General features: G+C 36.3%; 2 protein-coding genes across 5 annotated transcripts; one reads left to right on the top strand and one right to left on the bottom strand.

The window, feature by feature from the left end:
* On the bottom strand, positions 1 to 2791 carry LOC109082619 (NF-kappa-B inhibitor-interacting Ras-like protein 2). Of its 4 annotated transcripts, none has more exons than XM_042726415.1 (4): positions 2688 to 2791; positions 2359 to 2496; positions 2042 to 2283; positions 1 to 1105 (listed from the first exon to the last, which is right to left on the bottom strand). In XM_042726415.1, exons 2-4 carry the CDS (start codon positions 2450 to 2452, stop codon positions 863 to 865), a joined length of 579 nt encoding a protein of 192 aa, XP_042582349.1. In that variant the 5' UTR covers positions 2453 to 2496; positions 2688 to 2791; the 3' UTR covers positions 1 to 862. The 4 variants fall into 4 exon arrangements, with proteins under 4 accessions (XP_042582349.1, XP_042582338.1, XP_042582364.1 ...); XM_042726404.1 differs by having other exon boundaries at positions 2359 to 2515; positions 2688 to 2781; XM_042726430.1 differs by lacking the exon at positions 2688 to 2791 and adding an exon at positions 2575 to 2686.
* A 1807-nt stretch (positions 2792 to 4598) lies between these two features.
* Positions 4599 to 20773, top strand: LOC109082617 (dnaJ homolog subfamily C member 7-like). The gene is given in 15 exon segments (XM_042726398.1): positions 4599 to 4670; positions 4672 to 4763; positions 9722 to 9810; positions 10163 to 10287; positions 11833 to 11946; positions 12063 to 12137; positions 13324 to 13442; positions 15232 to 15385; positions 16295 to 16459; positions 16662 to 16753; positions 16828 to 16901; positions 16988 to 17134; positions 17288 to 17437; positions 18517 to 18588; positions 19240 to 20773. Coding segments are annotated over 15 exon segments (1578 nt in total). The 3' UTR covers positions 19278 to 20773.
* The last annotated feature ends 1892 nt before the right edge of the window (positions 20774 to 22665 follow it).

Here is a 22665-nt window from a genome sequence, read left to right as displayed (position 1 = left end):
AGCAATCAAGCAGCTTTATTAATATGTTAATAAGCTGTTCATACAGTCTTTGTTTTCAGACAAAAATGCTTTATGATGCTTTTAAACATGTCCAAATATATTTAAAAGCAATCTCGGCTAAAAATAAGTAAAATATTCACAGGTCATACATTTTCCATGAAAAAAGAACAGAAATATGTTGTATGTTCACAACTGAAAGCAAATATTATATAATATGAATGACTACTCACAAAATGCAGTGTCATCAGGGTAAAAAGCACAGTGGTGGACTCATTCACAATCAAACAAATGTGTGAAATTTCACTTACTTTGATGCTCTTATGTAATAAATCAGTCAATTAATAGGAATGTGTCTGGCGCAAAATATGAACACCTGAAAATAAGTAAAAAATCCATGCAGTCCACTTAATTAAGACATTCTTCTGTCAAGTTCATGTCATAGAAAAGAGTAGTCATCATGGCACAAACATCATTAAATACGTCTGAATTCAACAAGTCGAATCATACCAGCTGATTTCACACAAGATGTAACAACTTTTCGCAATGTAGAGGTGTATATATACATATATATATTTCAGTGTAAAAGCAGTATTTTGTTTTGTCAGTCAATTGCTTCAAGATAAGCATGAGAAAAATATATCACAGCAACACATGGATTCTATCCTGTATGTTTATGAAAATATAACTTCATTAATGCAGTAACTTCATTCAGTGTGCTAAACTTATAATGGCACTCCAAGTTCAAATGTTTTTGAGCGTCTGTTAACGTCACTATTTAGAGACTTGCCTTGCATCTCCTATCTAACATACAGTATCTGATCTTTATGTTACTCTGTCAGCTCTGTTGCCATCTTCTCGATCTCTAGCTGTCCAGGGAGCCGCTGCCCTTGTTCTTGTTGCGGCTGAGTGGGAAGGTGGATTTGCTCTGAGGTTGGGTCATTTTGCTGGCCAGATGGACAAAGGGCTCGATGAGCATCCGTCTGTCGGTCACAGTGACCTCCCACAGCCTGACCTTCTCCTGCCGTGCCCACTGCTGAGCCGCCTCGCTGTCCACCCTCCTCTGATCCTGCAGGTCCAGCTTATTACCCACAACAACAATAGTCACCTGGGAGACAGAAAGAGAAATATTCTTTACATTTTTTTCATGATGTCCACTTATGTTAGTATTTTTATTTTTTTTTGGCATGTTTTATATCAAAATATCAACTACAATTGATTCCTTGTGATTTGACACTGCAGTTAAAAAATTTGGGGTTGCAAGATTTTTTTTTATTGTTTTGCAAGAACTCTCATGCTCACCAAGGCTATGATTATTTGATAAATAAAATACAGTAAAATTGTAATATTATGAAATATTAGCAAAAACAATTATATATATATATATATATATATATATATATATATATATATATTCTAAAATGTAATGTATTCCTGTGATGCAAAGCTGTATTTTCAGCATCATTCCTCCAGTCTTCAGAGTCACATGATCTTCAGAAATCATTCTGATATGATGATTTCCTGCTCTAGTTCTGCATTATAGTTTGTACTCAGCTAACAAAAAAAATGTTCAAAGAACGTTTTGCTAATGTTAAGGGAACATTATATTTGAGAATTTTGCTAACATGATGGAAATGTTATTTTTAAATTACCTCTGAATGGTCTGAAACAAATAGCAACATTAAAAACATTTAAAGGACTTTTATCAACATTAAAGGACTTTTAAAGGCCCACCAATGATGTATAAGTAATGTTTTGTGCCATCATTCTGTTAATGTTACTGGAAGAACATTCGCTCATAACTTTGAGAGAATCTTTCCAGAACGTTGTCTGTTAACTGAGTAGAAAGTGCCATGCATTTTTCAGTATTCTTTAAAGAATATACTGTAAAGTTCGAAAGAACAGCATTTACTTGAAATAGAAAACTACTTCAACAATATAAGTGTCTTTACTGTCACTTTTGATCAATTCGTCCTTGATGAATAAAAGTATTGATTAAAAACATTATATGGACCCCATGCATATTCATAACAAGCACACAGACCTCTTTTTTGTCTCGGCAGCGGTCGATCTCTTTCTTCAGGGCCTCTACGCGTCTAAAGGACTCTTTGTTGTCGATGCTGTAGACGAGCACGAAGCCGTCGGCGAAAGTGAAGTAGTGTCGCGGAAACTCGTGACCGTCGCGCAGCCCGCGCGTGTCGTAAAACCGCACCTGCTCTCGGGTGCCGCGGTCCGTTTCCACGGACCCGATGTAAATGTCCTCCAGTGTCTCCATGGTCTCTGAACCTGCCGAACGGGTACTGTGTGAATCTACTGCTCATGTATTAGGGTTCGGGAAACGCCTGCTGTCACAACACTCACCTGCGACATGGTTCGCGTAGAGCAGCTGCTCCAGAACAGCAGTTTTCCCCACTGACCCCTGACCACACACCACCACCTTGCAGCTCTTGCCCATGATCACTTACAAGCGCTCAGTGCTCATTAAAGAACAGGAATGAACTAGAGAGGTAGCAGAAATCTGTCACAACAAGAGAATAGTGAGAATAACTGATGTGCTGTGTAGTCAAGAGCATAAACCTGCTGCGCCTTTACATCATCAGATTACTGCATAATTGTATTCATCTTTGATAAACTTTAAAATGCGTAAAGAAGATAACAAAAGTTAACGTTTAAGGAAAGACTCATCTCACCGTACTCTCTTCCTGTTTATGTCAGATATCAGCCTTCGACGGAGTTTGACACCGGTTCCATTGAGCTGCGGGGCGCCCTCTTCTGTTCGGAGGACAGCAACACATGCCGAACACGTTTCATATTTCTAATAATAACCAATAAAAATGAACTAAAAAGCCAAATTAAGTAAGGTGACTATTTAAAAATGACGCGCTACTCATTCAGTACAGTACATGATATTTTTCTTCGGTGACCAAAATGTCAAATACAATATAAAATACAGTCAAAACTCAAAAGATCAATGTTCATGAGAATATTTAAGGGCATTTGAAAAAAACAAAACAAACAAACAAAAAAAAACACACACACACACAAAAGGAAAAACACATAGGCCTACATAAGCAAAATAAATAAATTAATAAATAAAGTAAAAAAGATAAATAAATGGGCCAAAAATAGGCCGATATTATTTAAAACAATTAGCCTAACTACAGTAAACTAATTAATAATAATAATAATAATAATAATTAGGCTAAGTAGGAAGAAAGATTAAACATTATAAATAGTATCACTGAAACGTTTTATACTTTTTCAGGAATCTGATTTGTTATCAGTAACACATTATGACGTAGCCTATATACAAAGTCATACGTGCAGAGGTTGTGAACAACCACTGGTTGCACCTTCTCAAGGAAATCACTTCCTTGACTGAATGAAATTTGAATTTGACTCTGTTTTTACTGAATCGACTGAATGAATGAATGAATTACTTATTTATTCGGCTGACCACCTGTGATCGTAAACAGGCTCAATATCTCACTTATTACATCAACTGAAATTAAAATAACATACTAGCACCAAATTAAGTATGTAGTATATACATTTAGACAGTTTAGCTTTTAAAGCAAAAGTTCAACAATGCAATACCTATCAATATCATCTTTGAAGAATAAGCTGTAAAATGTGTTAAGATGGCCAGTCCATCACAGGTTAATAGGCCAATTTGTAAACATTTATATTATTTTATTTTAATTTTCTTATGTTTATTTCTATCTTTTTTATTTATTTATTTATTTATTTTGCCGTTTATCGTAAAGTACCCCCGCCTGTATTTTTAAATCTTTAAAACCAATTAAAAATAAATAAATAGATAGTATACTGTACTATGCCACATTCAGAAAATACGGTCATTTGTCACCACCTACTGGTGCAACGCAACGTCACCTGCGATCACCAAATTTAGTATATAGTATATACATTTAGACTATTTAGCTTTTAAAGCAAAAGTTCAACAATGCAATACCTATCAATATTATCTTTGAAGAATAAGCTGTAAAATGTGTTAAGATGGCCAGTCCATCACAGGCTAATAGGCGAATTTGTAAACATTTATATTATTTTATTTGTACTTTTCTTATGTTTATTTCTATCTTTTTTATTTTTTGCCGTTTATCGTAAAGTACCCCCTCCTGTATTTTTAAATCTTTAAAACCAATTAAAAATAAATAAATAGATAGTATACTGTACTAGGCCACATTCAGAAAATATGGTCATTTGTCGCCACCTACTGGTGCAACGCAACGTCACCTTCGATCACCGAGCGAATCTTTTAAGTGAACTGATTCAAACGACTCGAGTCACTGACGTGAATCAAAATCCCTTCCATAATATTTAAATAAATTCTTTAGAAGTTTCACATAATTATAATAGTTAGGCTACTACTGATGTCCAGAGAGAGAGATGTGTGCAGTCTCTATGGTTTGAAAACAATGTAAAGAATATAAGGCCAGTTTTTAAAAAAAACTAGTGGAGCCCTTAATTTGAACTAACTAGACAAAAAGCGCTGTGTTAAACTTTAGTACACTTTTATTTTTGAAAACTGTTTGTGCACACACTATGTTATAGTATGTTCTCGTATCCGTTGACCTACTATGGGCACATTGCGCAGGGCTGCGGAAGGCGGAGCTGAAGGCGGTATGAAAGGCTCACACACCGCGTCGCGTCCCTCCGCCTCTGGACAGCAAAATGGCGACTGTTGACTTCGGCTCGTCCGCGGATCCAGAGATGGACATAACCAGCGACGACGAGTTAGAGAGGTACCCGAAAAGAGCGCTCACTTTAGTCTGATGCCGGGCGGTCTGCTCGTGAGGGGGCCGGGTTTTAGAGAAGCCTTGATCGGGCTCACAGTCGTACAAAGACCCTGAGATCGCGACTGCCGCATAACTTGAAAATCAAGGGGAGTCTATGGCCTAGCGTGCCAGGTAGCTGCTTTCAGTGTTGGGGTGCCTGGCGATTAACCCGGTGTTATTCTTATCATCTTTTAAGGGAGCTCTGCGCTTTTAAAGCGATGCTCAAGGGTGCCGCACATCGTGTTATTAGGACAGATGTGCTGACACGGTTTTAGGGTGAGAAATAGGCTGAAGGCAGCGTGACATCATTACTCCCACCAACACAATGCAGACGCACTTAAACCCGCACACGTCCGGTTGCTCATCGCATTCTTGTGTTAAATATTTGAAACCTTAATAGGCGTTGATTGATACGCTTAGTAAATGACTACAATGCAAAAAAAAAAGCAAGAAAAAAACGCACATGGGTAACGTTACAGAGGAAATGACGTGCTGTCCCTGCGGGTCTCCTGTATTTGCAGGCCGCTACTTTTGACACTTGCTTGGAGGTTTTATCCAAGTTAGGAGCACGAAGAGATTTCGCAGCTTTTTAATTTTTTTAATGTATCTCTTAAATTGACAGATCCCCATAAAACATGTACATTCTGACATCTTAAACACTTGGATTCCTGATTTAGGTCACGTTAAAGAGGATGACAACCCCAGTCGTAGTTATTATTTTTTATTTTTTTTGTAAAAAGGACGTGATTGTTGAACGAGTCTGCCTGACATCTACTTCGATGACCGAATTTTAGTTATCCACGTACTGTCCCTTTGAAAGCATGTGACGTTTCAGTTGTGTTTATTAGGTGTCGTTAAAGTCGAGATATATATGCGGACAAGCAGCCTATAATAGGTCGTTCACTTCTGGAACTTTCTGTTTGTCTGCTGTTTCCGTGCCGGGCGGACGGAGGCATGACGTGAACTTGGAACGTTGACTTGGAACGATCGGTTACCGAACTGTAACTGGACGCGCGAGAAGTGCAGTTAACCTCGGTTCTGACTTAACTTTCCTCATGTTAAGTGTAGTTAGAGTATTATCTGTCAGAGGCGCACACTACTGTAATGTTACAGTACAAACCTTGTGTTCCTGGGGAACTTTGAGTACTTTGAGATTTCTACTGTAACTTGTCTGCTGTTCTTCTAATAGCTTTAGTTATGGTTTCCCATGTACTCTAATGTCGGTTGAAGGAATTGAATTTTAATGATACTTACAAGCCTCTAAAGACCTGCTGTGAGCTATGAGGTTGATAATCGATGGTGCTTTTGTTGAAGCCATCAGCCTGCATTATTTTTTTAATTTTTTTTTATTTTTTTTATTTTTAGGTAATCATGTTCAACAGTGGGCTTCCTAAAAACTAATTTACCCATGATTCTGCAAAGAAATATTTTATTTACCCTATAGAAAGCAATTGATTTAGTTACTTTGCATGTTTGTGAAAGTTAGTTTGCCTCATATGTGAGCTGGGTGCATTTGAAGGCCTCAAGGCCAAACTAACTGACCATGTTGGCTTATGTGACTGCACCTATGAACAGAGAATACAGAAAATGGTAGAAGCCACAGGATGAGAGAATGTAGAAATAGATAATGTGTAAAACTCATTAAAATCCCGACAGCTCATTAAAATCCTAAAATGTATATGATTATGCAAACTTGGGCACCTGGAAAGTGGTAGATAAGAGAAGTTATCTCTTGAAAAACAGACTAGCAGGTGGTTTTCTTCAATTAAAGCAAGCATTATCAAAACTAATAAACAAATGTGGAAAAGTACTGGGAATGGCGTATCAAAGATCTGGTCTGTACGCTCATTAGCCAGTGACCGATAACAAAATTGTACAAAGATGCTAGTCTGGACAAAGAAAGATTCGGATGCTCTACAGGCATCTCTGCTTTGTTGTCTTCTTGCAATAAAGTCTAATTTTCACTTCTGGAACTCTGTCTCCTCAGCATTATTTTGCAAGACAGAATACTTTTCTCCACAACGAAATCTCCACCGATCAGAGATTCAAAATGGGAATCAATGTATGCATATTTTGTATTCGCCATCATTTTTAATTCATGTTATTTGCAATGCTTCATGGGATTGTAGTTCTTTCCCTCATTAAAAAGGTTAAGAACACAGTATTTTTTTTTTTTTTCAAAAACTTGTAATTTTTTTAAATACAAAGTTTTAAATACTTATTTTCAAATGAAAGTTTGATTTGGTGTGATTCACCTCATAGTTGGTTGGTTTGGTTAATGGCTTAAACTCTTAAACAAAGGTAAGAAAAATGAATTGGAAAAACACTTCCGGAACAAAAGCTGTTGAAAGTGGGCAGGCAGTAATGCACTCTATAGGAAACACCTACTACGTGTCAAGATTAAATTGTGCATGTGATCTAAAGTGTTGTCAGCTCATGTACCTGCTCTGCTAATGATTCACATCATTATGTCATTTCTCTCAACGCACCAGTCTGGTTTTGGTTTCCAGATTAACTGGAGGGTGTGAACGTGACGTCATGCTGTAGGTCTGAATAAAGCACTATTTGCATGACCACACAGGTGGCACAAGACAAACACGGATCATTAGAGCTGCTCTCTGACAGAGGAGAGTGAAGCTGAACATTGGTGTGCGATTAAGTGGGTTCAGCTGTTGACTAGTGTGTAAAACCCTCTCGAGAATATTCCAGAGATAAAGTCGTCATTGACTAATATTTAAGCCGTGTGATATGTAAGCAGATGGAAGTAGATGGCATGCTGACTTGCTTTGCGATTGTGATTTGAGTGTGTGTTAAGTATATTGTTTGTGTCATCTGTTTCATTGTCAATGTGTCTTACAGTCAGTGATTTGCAAATGCAAGTTGAACACGATGTCATTAGGCTCTTGGTCAGCTTGACCCGAAACCAAAGTGAAGATAAACAAGGGAATCCCTCAAGATTCACAAGAAAGGCTCTTAAAGACAGAAAGAAAAGAATAAAAATAAAATCTGTTTTCAAAATGCATGTGGATATTATTCTTCATTAAAAAAATAGAAACTGACTTTGTAATCTGTAATCAAAAGCTGTGTTCAACCTGCCAGCTCAGGTTTTGTGTATTCGACTGGTATCTTATCTTAATGTTCACACTGTGTTTTGTAACCGTTCAGATCCAGTTTGTGTGTCCTGTGGCACTGTTTTGTTTTCCAGAATATCTGCATTGATTTCAGTCTAGCAACGTTGTTGTCTTACAACATAACATGTTGCCATTGCACTGGATTTTATGAGGCAGTAGCTGAAATGCATGGCTTTATTATGTGCTGCCATCTCAAAATTCAAACAGAGGTGTAGACCAGCTGTATTTTGTCATTTTCCACTCAACTCGATAGTTTTTTCAAAGATATTCAACATTTTTTGTATAAACAAAGTCTGCTGTGTTTTACGTGGCACAAAAAGCTACGTAAAATCCGATCAAAGCGGTCAGACGAATCGGATTTCACAAAATACGATTTAAATAGGATTTCAAACAACATGAATGTAGCTTGACTGATTTATAAAAATCTTATCTATTTTTTTTTTTTTTTTTTTTTTTTTGGCTGTTCACACTTGCTTAATATAATCGGATTCCTATCAGATATTCACAAAAATCGCATTTGGACTGACAGTCTGAACAAGGCTAGTTCATAACTCGATCCTCTGGTGAATAAGACTTCTCTCTGTTCATGGATATTGGAATTCCTCAATCATTTAGTCCGCTTGAATCCATAGATCAACTGCAAGCTCACACACAGATCTGACTCCATTTTTGAGTGATCCCTCATCTCAAAATCTAATCAACAACCAATGGTTTCAACCAAGTCCCTTTTTTTACTTTTCTCTGTATGTAATTTGTTACAAACTGAGGTATGTTACAGTATAGAAGAAAAGGTCTGTCTGTCACGACTTCAGTTTCATTGTTACTTTAATGTTCTCAACAGCCTGCCACATCTGTGCCCTATGGAAGGCCATTTCCACCACAGTATTAAAAATGAAAATGGTTGTGGCTTTTTAGCTCACTATTTGGCCTTTTTCTCACAATTCTGAGAGAACTCAGAATTGAAAGATCTAAACCCAGAACTGTGAGAGAGAAACTAGTGATTTGACTCTTTTTCTGATGTTGCAATGTGAACTCGCAGTTGCTCATAATAATTCAGTTTTGCATTTTGTCTTTCTTTTTGCTTTTTCATTTTGTTTTTGTTTTATAGCTTTAGTAATGCTCATTGTTGTATAGAATAAAGCCAAAAAATAGTTTTCCTCAAAAAATCACTTTGAAAAAAATTGTCTTCATGTTGTCATAAAATGTCGATCTAAAGGGCTAATATCGCCCTCGTTACCCACAGTTCCGATGTGCTCTGAATCCTCAGAGGAATAAAGTTAACCAGCTCTACAGATGGCCTTCACTGTTGCAGAAGCGTTTTTTTTTTTTCAGCCTCACTCTTATGTTTTAGTCTTCAGTATAGATGGGTAAAGGTAAAGCTGGTAATGTGACATTCATTCTCTAGTCGTCTTTAAAGGTATACCATCCTGCGTTGTTTCCCAGAAAGCACTCCACCCCACCTGATGCCATACATCTGAGTGCTGTTTGACTGATTTAAAACAGATGCCATCAGTAGTGGAGGATCTATGTTTAGCAGCCTAATCTAACATTTTAAACCCACCCCCCCAGACACCTATAGTACAGAACATAATGTATTTGCCCATTTTTCAGAGGCCTCACATATTCAAAATGTGAAATGCAAATGCCAGCAGTGTTTTCTGATCTATATCGTCTTTATGCTGTGTCCCAAAGCATAAAGAGGATGATGATTTTTGGAGCTGCTTTCTAACAGCTATTCTGATCTTCTGTTTCTGGAGGCATATCATCAGTTTTGTTTCTGTGTTGAATCTGTAGGGAAGCTGAAGGCTTCAAAGAACAGGGAAATGCATTCTATGTCAAGAAGGACTACGCTGAAGCATTCAACTTCTACACCAAGGCTATCGGTAAGAACACTTAAAAGTGTGCTTGGCTGTCTATGTGGTTTATCTGTCTGCGTAGATTTCTGTAGGCATCTTTTGCATTTATGGTGCTGATTTGTTCCTACACACTTCTGAATCACATAATGACTCATAATATTCACTCAGAAGCGCACAGATTCTCATTTTTCCACATGTTTTCCTTGAGGGCTGTAACATAATTACCAGAATAGATTTTGTCATAGCAACCACTTGTTTTAGAAATGTTTTGGTGACCGTTTCCATTCCGTTTGTAACAAAAATAACCACAGATTTTTTTTAATTCCCCTTTGTTTACTGAAGTGTCCGTCTACATCTTTTGTTTGTGTCCTTTTAACAGACCTGTGCCCAAAAAATGCCAGTTACTATGGCAACCGTGCAGCCACATTGATGATGCTGAGTCGCTACAGAGAGGCGCTGGAGGACTCCCAGCAGGCTGTGCGACTAGATGACACCTTCATGAAGGTGAGCTGTAAAGGGTTGGTGGTTGTTGTTTTTGTTTTTTTAGATAATTCTCAAAAGTTACATTTAGAGGCATTGGTTTAGTACAAGGAATCCCAAACTGGGGTTCATAAAGGACCTGCAGGGGGTTTGTGAGTTGATGAAACTAATAATTAATTAAATCTTTTGAATTTTTAAATAAAAATAAAAATACAAAAAATAATTAAATATTTTGTTTAAAACCCTATTTTATCCTATTTGTTATGCAGATTTCTTTAAATTATCAGCATGATCAAAACTGATGAAAAAGCTGTTGTATACAATGTGTTGCATGCCTTCTGTCATCTGATAGATAGTTTTACACTTTTATTAGGAAATTAAAGTATCGTCATAAAAACGTTCCCCTTCAGGACGTTACATGTCTTTTTGCTGTGAAACCTTCACTGGTTTTTATAAAATAACTTTAATATTGTTAATGTTTCAAGGTGAACACTTGATTATCTAATCATTGTTTTTTAGAAAAATCTTTTTTTGTTGAATGTTTATTTGTAATTTATTTGTCTCTCTGTTGTCATTGTATTACATTGTATTATGTTTTGACCCCCCACTTTAAAACCTACAGAGCTTTGATCATAAAACTAAGCATTTAAATACCTTCTTTCTTATACATGTTATTGAGAAATATAGTGTGACAACTCATTAGGGGTGTAACGGTACGGGTCTTTTGTTTCGGTACGCATACGTACCGAACAAGTACATTGTTTTAAGCACTGCACGAGTGGAACTTCATTGAAAACTTCCAGTTTTATATATTGCTACTTTTGATAAAAAACAAAGTCTCATCTTTTTGGCCTCTGTTGTTAATTGTAGCCTTATAGTGATGTAAAAGGTCTCCCTATAAGTCAGACCAGAATCTGTGGTAGATTTTTATCCCTAAGGATACTTTAATTAGAATTGAATTTATTTAAAGAGAAAAATTTGTTCAATAAACCACTGTTTAATATATTAAAAAAAACATTTTGTTTAGTTTTTCCCCCTGCTGTACCAAAACCATACTGAACCGTGACGTCAAAACTGAGGTACATGCCAAACCGTTGTGTTTTTGTACCCCACAACTGATATTTATATGCATTTTATGTAAGTAGGCTACTATAATGTTATAAAGATCTCATTGATTTACATTACAAGCTAGAAGAATTTTTGTACTATTGTAAGTAATTGCACCAAACTGCAGATTTTCTTTTCTCAGTTTGGACCTCAAAATAAAATTAAGATGCTTTTTTTCCTCCTTAAGTATGAGCTCCAAATTTTCACTATCATACTATATGAGCCATAAAAGTTTGTTGTGATACTCAAAAGTCTCTCAAAAGTTTGCGTATGTTTTTTTTTTTTTTTCTTTCAAAGATCCAAAGGTCGAAGTTTAGAATTCATGAACTGATAAAATGCATTCCTTAAATGCAATTCATGTAGCTTTTGGATAAAAGAATCTGCCAAATGCATAAATGTAGTCAGCATTCTTTTGGGTGTTTTAAATTGTATGTCACTAATCATTATTGTTCTGTTCCACAGGGCCACATGCGTGAGGGCAAGTGCCACCTGCTGCTTGGCAATGCTATGGCTGCCAGCCGCTGCTTCCAGAAGGTTCAAGAGCTGGAACCAGAAAACAGTCAGGTGCAGCAGGAGGTACATTGACTATAAATATCAGTCACCGTTTTGTCTCATTGCAGGCATCCATAATCGCCTCTGAACTTATGGCATGTGTAATTCATAAGGACTCTGACCTCCTGTGTCTCTTGCAGCTGAAGAGTGCAGAGTCCATCCTGGAATTTGAGCGACTGGCTGAGATCAGCTTTGAGAAGCGAGACTTCAGGATGGTGAGCGTCTTTGTAATATAGGGGCCTATGATTTCTGTGATGTGGAAAACGCGGACGGAATCATGGAATCCAGTCATAAAAACGGAATTCACATTTTAACACGGATTGTCAAGGAATTTGTCAAATTTTGAATGAATTAATCAAAAGTAGGTCATTACACTTGAGTCAAATCGCGATATGGACTAAATGAATCTGTTATCTAGTATCTGTTAATGAATGGCGCAGACGCCTGGTTTCATTTACTATATACTGAAGCGCGTGACACTCGCAGTGTTTTCAGCATCTGCTGTCTCTCTAAATGAGGATGTAAACACATGAACAACATCTCCAGAACTTCTCTGAGAGTCACTTCATGAGAATTTGACCGTTTGATTTGAGTAAAACTAGCATCATATCACATACACAGAACTGTAAAGGTATTCACGGCAACCCGTCAAAGTAAAAGTCCGGTTTTATCTGAAGTCTATTTTTCAGTAGAATGTACATAGCCTACTACTACTACTACTACTACTACTAAAATAAAACGAACATTATTTTTTTTTAAGGAATAATCACAAAACATCTCTTCCATGTTTTTAATAGTAAATTCCCTTTGTTTACCAAAAAATAAAGTTTGCTTAATTTTCAAAAATTAAATTATATATATATATATATATATATATATATATATAGATATATATATATATATATATATATATATATATATATATATATATATATTAAATTAATGTTTTATGCCTTCATTTGATAACCAGAAAATTTTAAATGCACAACACAGAATTTTTGAGGGAAATAAAATTAGGCTACTTTAAGAAAAAAAAAATGAATAAATTGTTGTTTTATGCATTCAAATAATTAGACATGGTAAAACACAGAATTTGGTAACATTAAAAAAAAAATGGTGAGGAAAAAATAAAACATTTCATAGGGCCCTAAACATGTCTATTTTGTTAAACTTTTATTAAATTGATATGAAAATGTTAGGTTTCATGGTTTAAATTTATTTAGGCATGCTTTTTTAACTATTAAAAAGGAGTCGATAAAAATTAAAATGGAAAAAACGGAATTTGGAAAATAAAACTGAATTTAGGAAAAAATAATACATATTTCATAGGGCCCTAGTAATACTCTTCTAGCTGCTGAGAGACTGATAAACAGATGAATATGAGTTTGTGTCTCTCTGTAGGTGGTGTTCTGTATGGATCGGGCATTACAGTCTGCATCTGCATGTCACAGGTTCAAGGTGTTGAAAGCAGAGTGTCTTGCTTTGCTGGGACGCTACCCAGAGGCCCAATCGGTTGCCAGGTAACAGCACTACCAGCGTTATGGCAATTGTTTAGTAGAGGTTAACTGATAAGGGGTTATTCAAATTAAATCTCAATGTTGATACAAAATTGTTCAATGATAGCAAATGAAGTACAATTTCTTTTTTTTTTTTTTTTTTTTTTTTGCAGTATAAGCCTATTATAACAGGAAGTGTGTTTTTAAGTTTTATATATTTATTTATGTTTTTAAAAGGTTTTGCCATGAAAAGTCCATGCTACCCTGTTAAGACTGGTTTGTTCAGTATTTAGTGTCCCACTCGTGTTCGTGTTCAAGGAGACAGAGACACCATAAAGCACATTCTTTTTATTTCCTTTATCTTACAAAAGCACAATGTTTTGTTGATATTGTGAGTGCACACAAATAAAAGTACTCTGTATGAGTAGTTGTTTCACTGTCAGTAAGAAGAAAAATGCAAGTGATCGCGTTGACGCCTCCATGTCCTGCAAAGTGCGCTTTAGCTTCCACTCTTCGCACAATTTTTTTTATTTTTTATTTTAGGCAAGTTGTTGATTGACGTGATCAACTCCTTGTCTGGTGCTGGCCGCTTGGTCGTCACTTTAAAAAACAAAAACCTGAAACCCTCCAAACATTTTTCTAAATTAACTTAATAAAGAAACGAAAAGAAATATAACCACGTTGCCCTTAAAGATAAAAATGAACTATTTTAATGGCTGCAACAGTAGCTGTGTAATGGGGAAGAGGGAAAGAGAAAAAAAGACACAAGCTCCAGACAGACTCGGGCCGAGATTTCTGATTAGCTGTCAGACAAGGGCCGGGCTAGGACCTACATTCAGCCTTTGGTTCTGACATTGCGTTTGTGTGTTAATATGTATGATATTTTAAAAGAATTTCGCTGTTATTAACCTTTTTTTTTTTTTTGCCATTATCTGACCAACAAAATGTACGCACACATACAAAAGTTTAGTGTCAGTAAAAAAATGTTTAAAGAAATGTATATTTTTATTCTGCAAAGACGCATTTAGGTTCAGTGAAAGTTAATTTATAATGTTACCAAATTTTTCAAATAAATTAAAAAACTAAACATAAAATTGCTTTTTTTTATATATATATTAAACAGTGGTTTACTGAACCTTTAAATAAATTAAATTTTCAATTAAAATTTTCTTGGGAAAAGATCTACATGAGATTCTGCTCTAAATAATAGGGAGCCCTTTACATTATTTATTATAAGGTTACAATTAACAGAGCCCAAATTTAAATTTAATTATTCATTTATTATAGAATAATCAAAAAGTTTTTAAATAAACTTCTTAATTATACAGTTTCTATTTGTTGTTGAAAAATAATCCTAGTGGCTGTCATAATTGTTTTGTAACAGATTTATTTAAACATGAGTTAAATAACTAAACCCTCTCTAACAGGTAAAGTTAAATATAATAAGTATATAGTCTAATATTTAGCAAAATGCTCTTCTTTGCACTTAATTTCTCTAGCAAATAATGAGCTGTGGACACTAAAGACTTCCTGAGGTAAATGAAATGCTGCTTGATGTTTTGTTTACAACTTGTTTTATTGACGAAAATCTTGACCCCAAACCTTTTATTGGTAATGTATGTGTGGAAAATGTCTCTTTAATATTATACTGATGCATTGGCCAAGCTACTTGCTCAGCCAAACAGTCTAAAACTTCTGGCTGCACATTTTCTATATATTATTGACATTATATCTATTGTCATCGTCCATTGAAAAATCCATATAATTTGACCACTAATGTATATTTTCTGTCTCACTCTTTTTGCATCTTCAGTGACATATTGCGGATGGATTCCACCAACGGTGATGCTCTGTATGTGCGGGGATTATGTCTATACTACGAGGACTGCATTGATAAGGCTGTGCAGTTTTTCGTTCAAGCGCTGCGCATGGCACCAGACCATGAGAAGGCCCGTCTGGCCTGCAGAGTGAGTGTAGTTGATTGCATTATAAGTATTCAGATTTAAGGTATAGTTGACCCAAAATTTTAAATTTGCAGAAATTTTACTCGCCCTCAGGCCATACAAATATATAGACGAGTTTGTCTTTATTGTGACCAAATTGGAGAAATTTAGCTTTACATCACTTGCTCGCCAGTGAATCCTTTGCAGTGAATGGGTGCCATCAGAATGAGAGTTTAAACATCTGATAAAAAAAAAAAATCACAATAATCCAGAAGCAATCCACGCTATTTCCATTTATCAGTGAAGCGACTTGCTGTGTGTTTATAAGAAACAAGTCCATCATTAATGCGTTTTAACCTTAAAACCGTTGCTTCTGGCCAAAATATAAGTCCATAATCCGTGATAATGCTTCCTCCAGTGAAAAAGTCCATCCCTTGCTGTCCTCTCACATCAACATCCATCGACATATTACTTCAGAACTGTGTTGGACTGTTTTTACTTGTAAATGGTGTTTGATATGTGCTTATTTCATTCACATCTGATTCAGATGACTTTATTGGAGAAAGCAATTTTATGGATGGCAAACTCTTATTTTAGCCTGAAGCGACAGTTTGAAGTTAATAACGTTTTAATGATAAATTACAAGCACGCAGATTTTTGTTTCGCAAGCTATTATTTGATTGACTCAAATCGTGTGCATTACTTGTGGATTATTGTGATGCGTTTATCAGCTGATTGAACTCTCATTCTGACGGCACCCATTCACTGCAGAGGATCCATTGCTAAGTTTCTTCAAATCTGTTCTGGTGAAGAAATAAACTCACCTCCATCTTGGATGGCCTGAGGATGAGTACATTTTCAGCAAATTGAATGATTCTTTTAAGTTGTTTTAGTACAGTCTCTGTGAAATGTCTAATTGTTTCTCTGTTGTAGAATGCTAAAGCCTTAAAGGCGAAGAAAGAGGAAGGAAACAAAGCATTTAAAGAGGGCAGCTATGAAGAAGCATATGACCTCTACTCAGAGGCCCTGACCATCGACCCAAACAACATCAAAACCAATGCCAAGCTGTACTGTAACCGAGCCACAGTCGGATCCAAGGTCCGCCTTTGATATACTCCTTGTTTTGGCGTTGAACATTTTTAGACATTTGGTTTTAATGCATTATCAGCATTGGAGAGCCCCACAAGGCCAAACAGTAGACCCTTTACCCGCTCTGAAGCTGGGTCACGTGTGTCTGTGTCATTTTGGTCATTGTTTGGCACCAACGCATGATGTTTCTCTCTCTTCTCTGTTTCTTCAGTTAAACAAACTGGATCAGGCCATTGAGGACTGCACAAAGGCTATTAAACTGGATGAGACCTATATTAAAGCTTATATGAGAAGAGCCCAATGGTACGTTTGTGTTCCACACAATTGAAACATTTGAAACTTTATTTATTGTTTAACCTGTGCATTTTACACTGTAGTTACATGGACACAGAGCAGTATGAAGAGGCTGTCAGAGACTATGAGAAAGTTTATCAAACAGAGAAGACTAAAGGTGTGTGTTCATCTTGAATGTGCATTAAACTGTTTAATTTCCCTTTAAGATGTGCCAGATCTCATTTCATCTGTGGTGTGTTTCAGAACATAAGAGCCTGTTGAAGAACGCTCAGTTAGAGCTGAAGAAAAGTAAGAGGAAAGATTATTACAAGGTCCTCGGTGTGGAAAAAAACGCCACTGAAGATGAAATCAAGAAGGCCTACCGTAAACGAGCCCTGATGCACCACCCGGGTATGTATTTCTTTGAAAGAATCACAATGTGTTCTCCGTACACGGTCTACATTCATGAATCTCTTCTGTATGCAGTACTGGGATCACCAGCATGAAACAAAGTCCTCAATTTGTTTTTTCTGATTCTGTAACACGGTCTCTGGTTTTTCTCAGACCGACACAGCGGAGCGAGTGCTGAAGTGCAGAAAGAGGAAGAGAAGAAGTTTAAGGAGGTGGGCGAGGCTTTCACTGTGCTCTCTGACCCCAAGAAGAAGTCCCGCTATGACAGTGGCCACGACCTGGAGGATGATGACATGAATATGGGTCTGTTTCATTAATCTGAATGTTTTGTGCTACTTTTATTACTTGGTACAGTAAAATAAATTTTATTGGATTTACATATAGTGACTAGGGCTGGGCGGTATATCGAGTTTGTATGATAATATCGATATATTTTAAATGGGCGATGTGGTATGAGGCAATACCGTCTATATCGATATACAGTAGCATGATACAGCGCATCTGAATAATAGCAGAGGATAGAGTGAGCTGCTGCGGAGAAAGTGCATAATCCAATTTGTCCTAAACATGAGACATGCTTTCTATTAAGGGCTTTAAAATAACTGGTAAAATAATATAGTTAATACGAATAGTTTACGAATACGAATAGGCTTGCCCCGTCATGTGCTGCTGACAGATAAGCTACGTGCGCTGTTTAATGCGTTTGAGATGTGCTGTTTTCCTCAGTGCAAAACTTGCATTGCACAGGTTTAACAGGTATTCTCCATCTGTAAATGTTAAGAAGTCATGGAAGTATTTCCATTTTAGGAGCGCAATAATTGTCATATGTAGAATTTTAAACTTACAAGTAAGTGTATTTAATGATAACAGATAGCAGTAATGGGGTGATCAAAAATAAAATGCAATTCATCTGTGCTCTTGTTTATTTACCTTCATTTTTAGTTTAGTTAATTGAACTTCTGCATTAAAAAGCTTTATTTTTGTTTTTAGATTGTAATGTTAGAGTGTTAGAATGAAATGTGATTTTAGCCCCTTTTTTGCACATAATGAATTGCGTAGCCTACTTTCACTATATTTGTTTTCTTTGCATTTAATATAAATTATATATATATATAATTATATATATATATATATATATATATATATATATATATATATATATATATATATATATATATATAATATTATTATTGTTATTATTTTTTTATTTTATTTTTTTATCCAAATAGAAAATGTAGAGAATACCGAGATATATACCATGTATCGCATATCAGCCACACAATACAGAGAGATGATTATTTTTTTTTTTTTTTTTTTTGCCATATCGTCCAGCCCTAATGATGACTAATGATTTTATGTTTTGTTTTTATTTGCTTTTTCAGACTTCGATGCCAATAACATCTTCAAAGCTTTCTTTGGTGGCCCTGGTGGGTTTAGTTTTGAAGCTAATTCATGTAAGGCAAACCTTTATTTACTTCTCATAATCATTTGTTAATCCCATGTTCAGACTGTACAATAAACCACTGAATTAACAGTACTGTTGTAAAGTTTGGGGTTGGTTCACCAAGGAAGCAGTTATGATTAGAAATACAGTAAAAACGGTAATATTGTGAAATGTTACTACAATTTAAAATGACTGTTTTCTATTTTGAATGTTTTAAAATAGTTTATTCCTTTGATCAAAGCTGAATTTTCAGCATCATTACTCCAGTCTTCAGTGTCACATGGTCCTTCAGAAATCATTCTAATATTCTGATTTTCTGCTCAAGAAACATACATCAGTGTTGAAAAGTTTAATATTTTTGTGGAAACGGTGATACTTTTTTCATGATTATTTGAACAAAGTTTAAAAGAACAGCATTTATTTAAAATAGAAATCTTTTGTAACATTATAAATGTCCTTACTGTCACACTTGATCAATTTATACATCCTTGTTGAATAAAAGCATTAATTTCTTTCAAAATGATCTTACTGAACCCAAACTTTTAATTGGATGTCATGAAATTAATAGTCTATAGCTGTTGTGATGACGTAGCTCTTTTTTTTTTTAAATTCTTTTCAGTGTCACTTAATTTGTTCCCGTCTTTTGTTTTTTGTCCTGCAGCATCTGGACCTGGAAATTTCTTCTTCCAGTTTGGCTAGCTTGGCAACTTTCAGAATGTATGCAGTAGTTTCACAACCTCTGAATTTCTCTGAACCGGACAACTCTCCTCCATCCCTGCTCTCTGATGTACTACACTCTGGTGTAACAGGCTTTCTGGCTCCACAGTTGGATCTGCGTCTGTGCCATTGACTTGTTTTACTGCATACGCACAAAGACAACAACGGCAGGGGCATAACCATTCTGTACCAGAAAAACAACATGATGCATTGCACACTTCTCTTTCAGATCTGTGTCCTTTTTGTCCCTCATATTCCAGTTTTAGTTTTATTGTTCTGCAATGTTTTTTTTTTAATCCACTCTATTGATTGTACCCTGAATGCATCATAATTTTTTACATTTTTCGTTTACATTTTCAAAAGCCTCAGCTACAATTTGAGTTTATGTTTGGGGGAACCTAAGACGGTGCTACATGCAAATGTGCTGTTTCTCCCTGACACTGCATAGGAGTCCTTAATACTTTAAAAACTCTAATGTCCCATCAGCCCATGAACAGCCCCTCTCCCCATCATATTACTGATCGTAAAATGGTCTACATCATCCAAATCCAAAGCTTGTCAGAAAAACACTGGTTAGTACAGAAATTCATTACTGCTAGTGCCGTATAGATTAAGCATGTACAGACTAAGAGTTCACACAGATATTATATTTATGCCACATTGCAAACCATTTTAAAGACCTCAGCAAACTATTATGTGAATGCAGTGCCTCATGCTCTCGATTTCGGCACGCGAGTGGATTGTTCGACTACTGCATACAGAGGTTCGGAGAGAGCGAGTTCATGCACCTGTTGACCATGTTCCCTCTCTGTAAGATTCATTCGTCAATGTTGCCATTCAACCCCTTGCTGCATTGTACATTTTACTGGAATGTAAAGTGTTTCTTTGTGTTGATAGTTTATGACTTTAATTTTTTTAACTACGAAATACACTCACTTTTTTGATATGTATATTTATTGTAAATTCATTGGATGTGAGCTGTGGATGGATGATCTTTCAATACACTAGGATCTACACTCTTATAAGTTAAACCCAGGGAGAGACTATGTTGGCCAGCACGTTTATTAACTTCTGAATTAAAGAGCCTTTCGGAGGAGCTGATTGATCTGGTTATTTGTAGACTTGATACCATTGACTCCACAGTGTGTGTAATCTGGATCTATGTAAATTGCAGGCATGATCAGTGAGCCGTGTTTGGTGATCTCTACCGTTTTAACTAAATGTCCCATTGGGTCGCGAAGAGTCGTTGTGCTCCAGCATTCTCTTGCTGTCTTTGACCTGACCATGTACCGTTAGGAAATGTGCGATTTACGCATCTGTCTGGAATCTGTTTATGTTGCTCATCTTGAAAGATCTTCAGTGTATTCAAAAGACAATGTCCATGCTGACTTTGCTCACTCCGCTGGAACAGTCTTGACTGTGGACCGTTTTTCAAAAGCCATGTAAATAAAGGAAGCCTCTTTCTGTTTTCCCCTTCACCAAATTCTTAACTTCTGTCTCTTCAAATACATGCTTTTTTAGACTAGTTTGCGTCACCAGGCATGGTCACATTCTTGCTCTAGGTGCTGGTCATATAATTAGAATATCAAAAAGTTGATTTCACTAATTCCATTCAAAAAGTGAAACTTGTATATTATATTTATTCATTACACACAGACTGATATATTTCAAATGTTTATTTCTTTTAATTTTGATGATTATAACTGACAACTAAGGAAAATCCCAAATTCAGTATCTCAGAAAATCAGAATATTGTGAAAAGTTTCAGTATTGAAGACACCTGGTGCCACTCTCTAATCAGCTAATTAACTCAAAACACCTGCAAAGGCCTTTAAATGGTCTCTCAGTCTAGTTCTGTAGGCTACACAATGGGGAAGACTGCTGACTTGACGGTTGTCCAAAAGACGACCCCTGACACCTTGCACAAGGAGGGCAAGACACAAAAGGTCATTGCAAAAGAGGCTGGCTGTTCACAGAGCTCTGTGTCCAAGCACATTAATAGAGAGGCAAAGGGAAGGAAAAGATGTGATAGAAAAAAAAGTGTACAAGCAATAGGGATAACCGCACCCTGGAGAGGATTGTGAAACAAAACCCATTCAAAAATGTGGGGGAGATTCACAAAGCGTGGACTGCAGCTGGAGTCAGTGCTTCAAAAACCACTACGCACAGACGTATGCAAGACATGGGTTTCAGCTGTCGCATTCCTTGTGTCAAGCCACTCTTGAACAACAGACAGCGTCAGAAGCGCCTCGCTTCAAAAAGGACTGGACTGCTGCTGAGTGGTCCAAAGTTATGTGCTCTGATGAAAGTAAATTTTGCATTTCCTTTAGATATCAGGGTCCCAGAGTCTGAAGGAAGAGAGGAGAGACACACAATCCACATTTCTTGAGGTCCAGTGTAAAGTTTCCACAGTCAGTGATGGTTTTCGATGCCATGTCATCTGCTGGTGTTGGTCCACTGTGTTTTCTGAGGTCCAAGATCAACGCAGCCTTATACCAGGAAGTTTTAGAGTACTTCATGCTTCCTGCTGCTGACCAACTTTATGGAGATGCAGATTTCATTTTCCAACAGGACTTGGCACCTGCACACAGTGCCAAAGCTACCAGTACCTGGTTTAAGGACCATGTTATCCCTGTTCTTAGTTGGCCAGCAAACTCGCCTGACCTTAACTCCATAGAAAATCTATGGGGTATTGTGAAGAGGAAGATGCGATATGCCAGACCCAAGTATGCAGAAGAGCTGAAGGCCACTATCAGAGCAACCTGGGCTCTCATAACACCTGAGCAGTGCCACAGACTGATGGACTCCATGCCATGCCGCATTGCTGCAGTAATTCAGGCAAAAGGAGCCCCAACTAAGTATTGAGTGCTGTACATGCTCATACTTTTATATTTATGCATTTAGCAGACGCTTCTATCCAAAGCGACTTACAGTGCATTCAGGCTAAATTTTTTTTTTTTTTTTTTTTTTTTTTTTTTTTTTGCCTAACATGTGTTTCCCGGGAATCAAACCCACAACCTTTTGCACTGCTAACGCAATGCTTTACCACTGAGCCACAGAAACACTTTTCATGTTCGTACTTTTCAGTTGGCCAAGATTTCTAAAAATTCTTTCTTTGCATTGGTCTTAAGTTATATTCTAATTTTCTGAGATACTGAATTTGGGATTTTCCTTAGTTGTCAGTTATAATCATAAAAATTAAAAGAAATAAACATTTTAAATATATCAGTCTGTGTGTTAGTGAAATAAATCAACTTTTTGATGATATTCTAATTATATGACCAGCACCTGTGTGTGTGTGTGTGTGTGTGTATATTTATATTTATGTGTGTGTGTGTAAAAAAAAAAAAAAGTTAGGAACCAAAAAATA

The sequence above is a fragment of the Cyprinus carpio genome, chromosome A3 (genome assembly GCF_018340385.1).
Source record: "Cyprinus carpio isolate SPL01 chromosome A3, ASM1834038v1, whole genome shotgun sequence".
NCBI lineage: Eukaryota > Metazoa > Chordata > Actinopteri > Cypriniformes > Cyprinidae > Cyprinus > Cyprinus carpio.
Note: the sequence above shows the minus strand (reverse complement) of the source record. Positions and strands in the feature narration are given on the sequence as shown.

Bases quoted from the DNA above. Each gene is read 5' to 3' on its own strand.
- LOC109082619 (XM_042726415.1), bottom strand. From the start codon at position 2,452: ATGGGCAAGAGCTGCAAGGTGGTGGTGTGTGGTCAGGGGTCAGTGGGG. The intron at 2,284-2,358 runs GTGAGTGTTGTG...CCCGTTCGGCAG, and splicing joins CTACGCGAACCATGTCGCAG to GTTCAGAGACCATGGAGACA. The intron at 1,106-2,041 runs GTCTGTGTGCTT...TCTGTCTCCCAG, and splicing joins GCTGCCGAGACAAAAAAGAG to GTGACTATTGTTGTTGTGGG.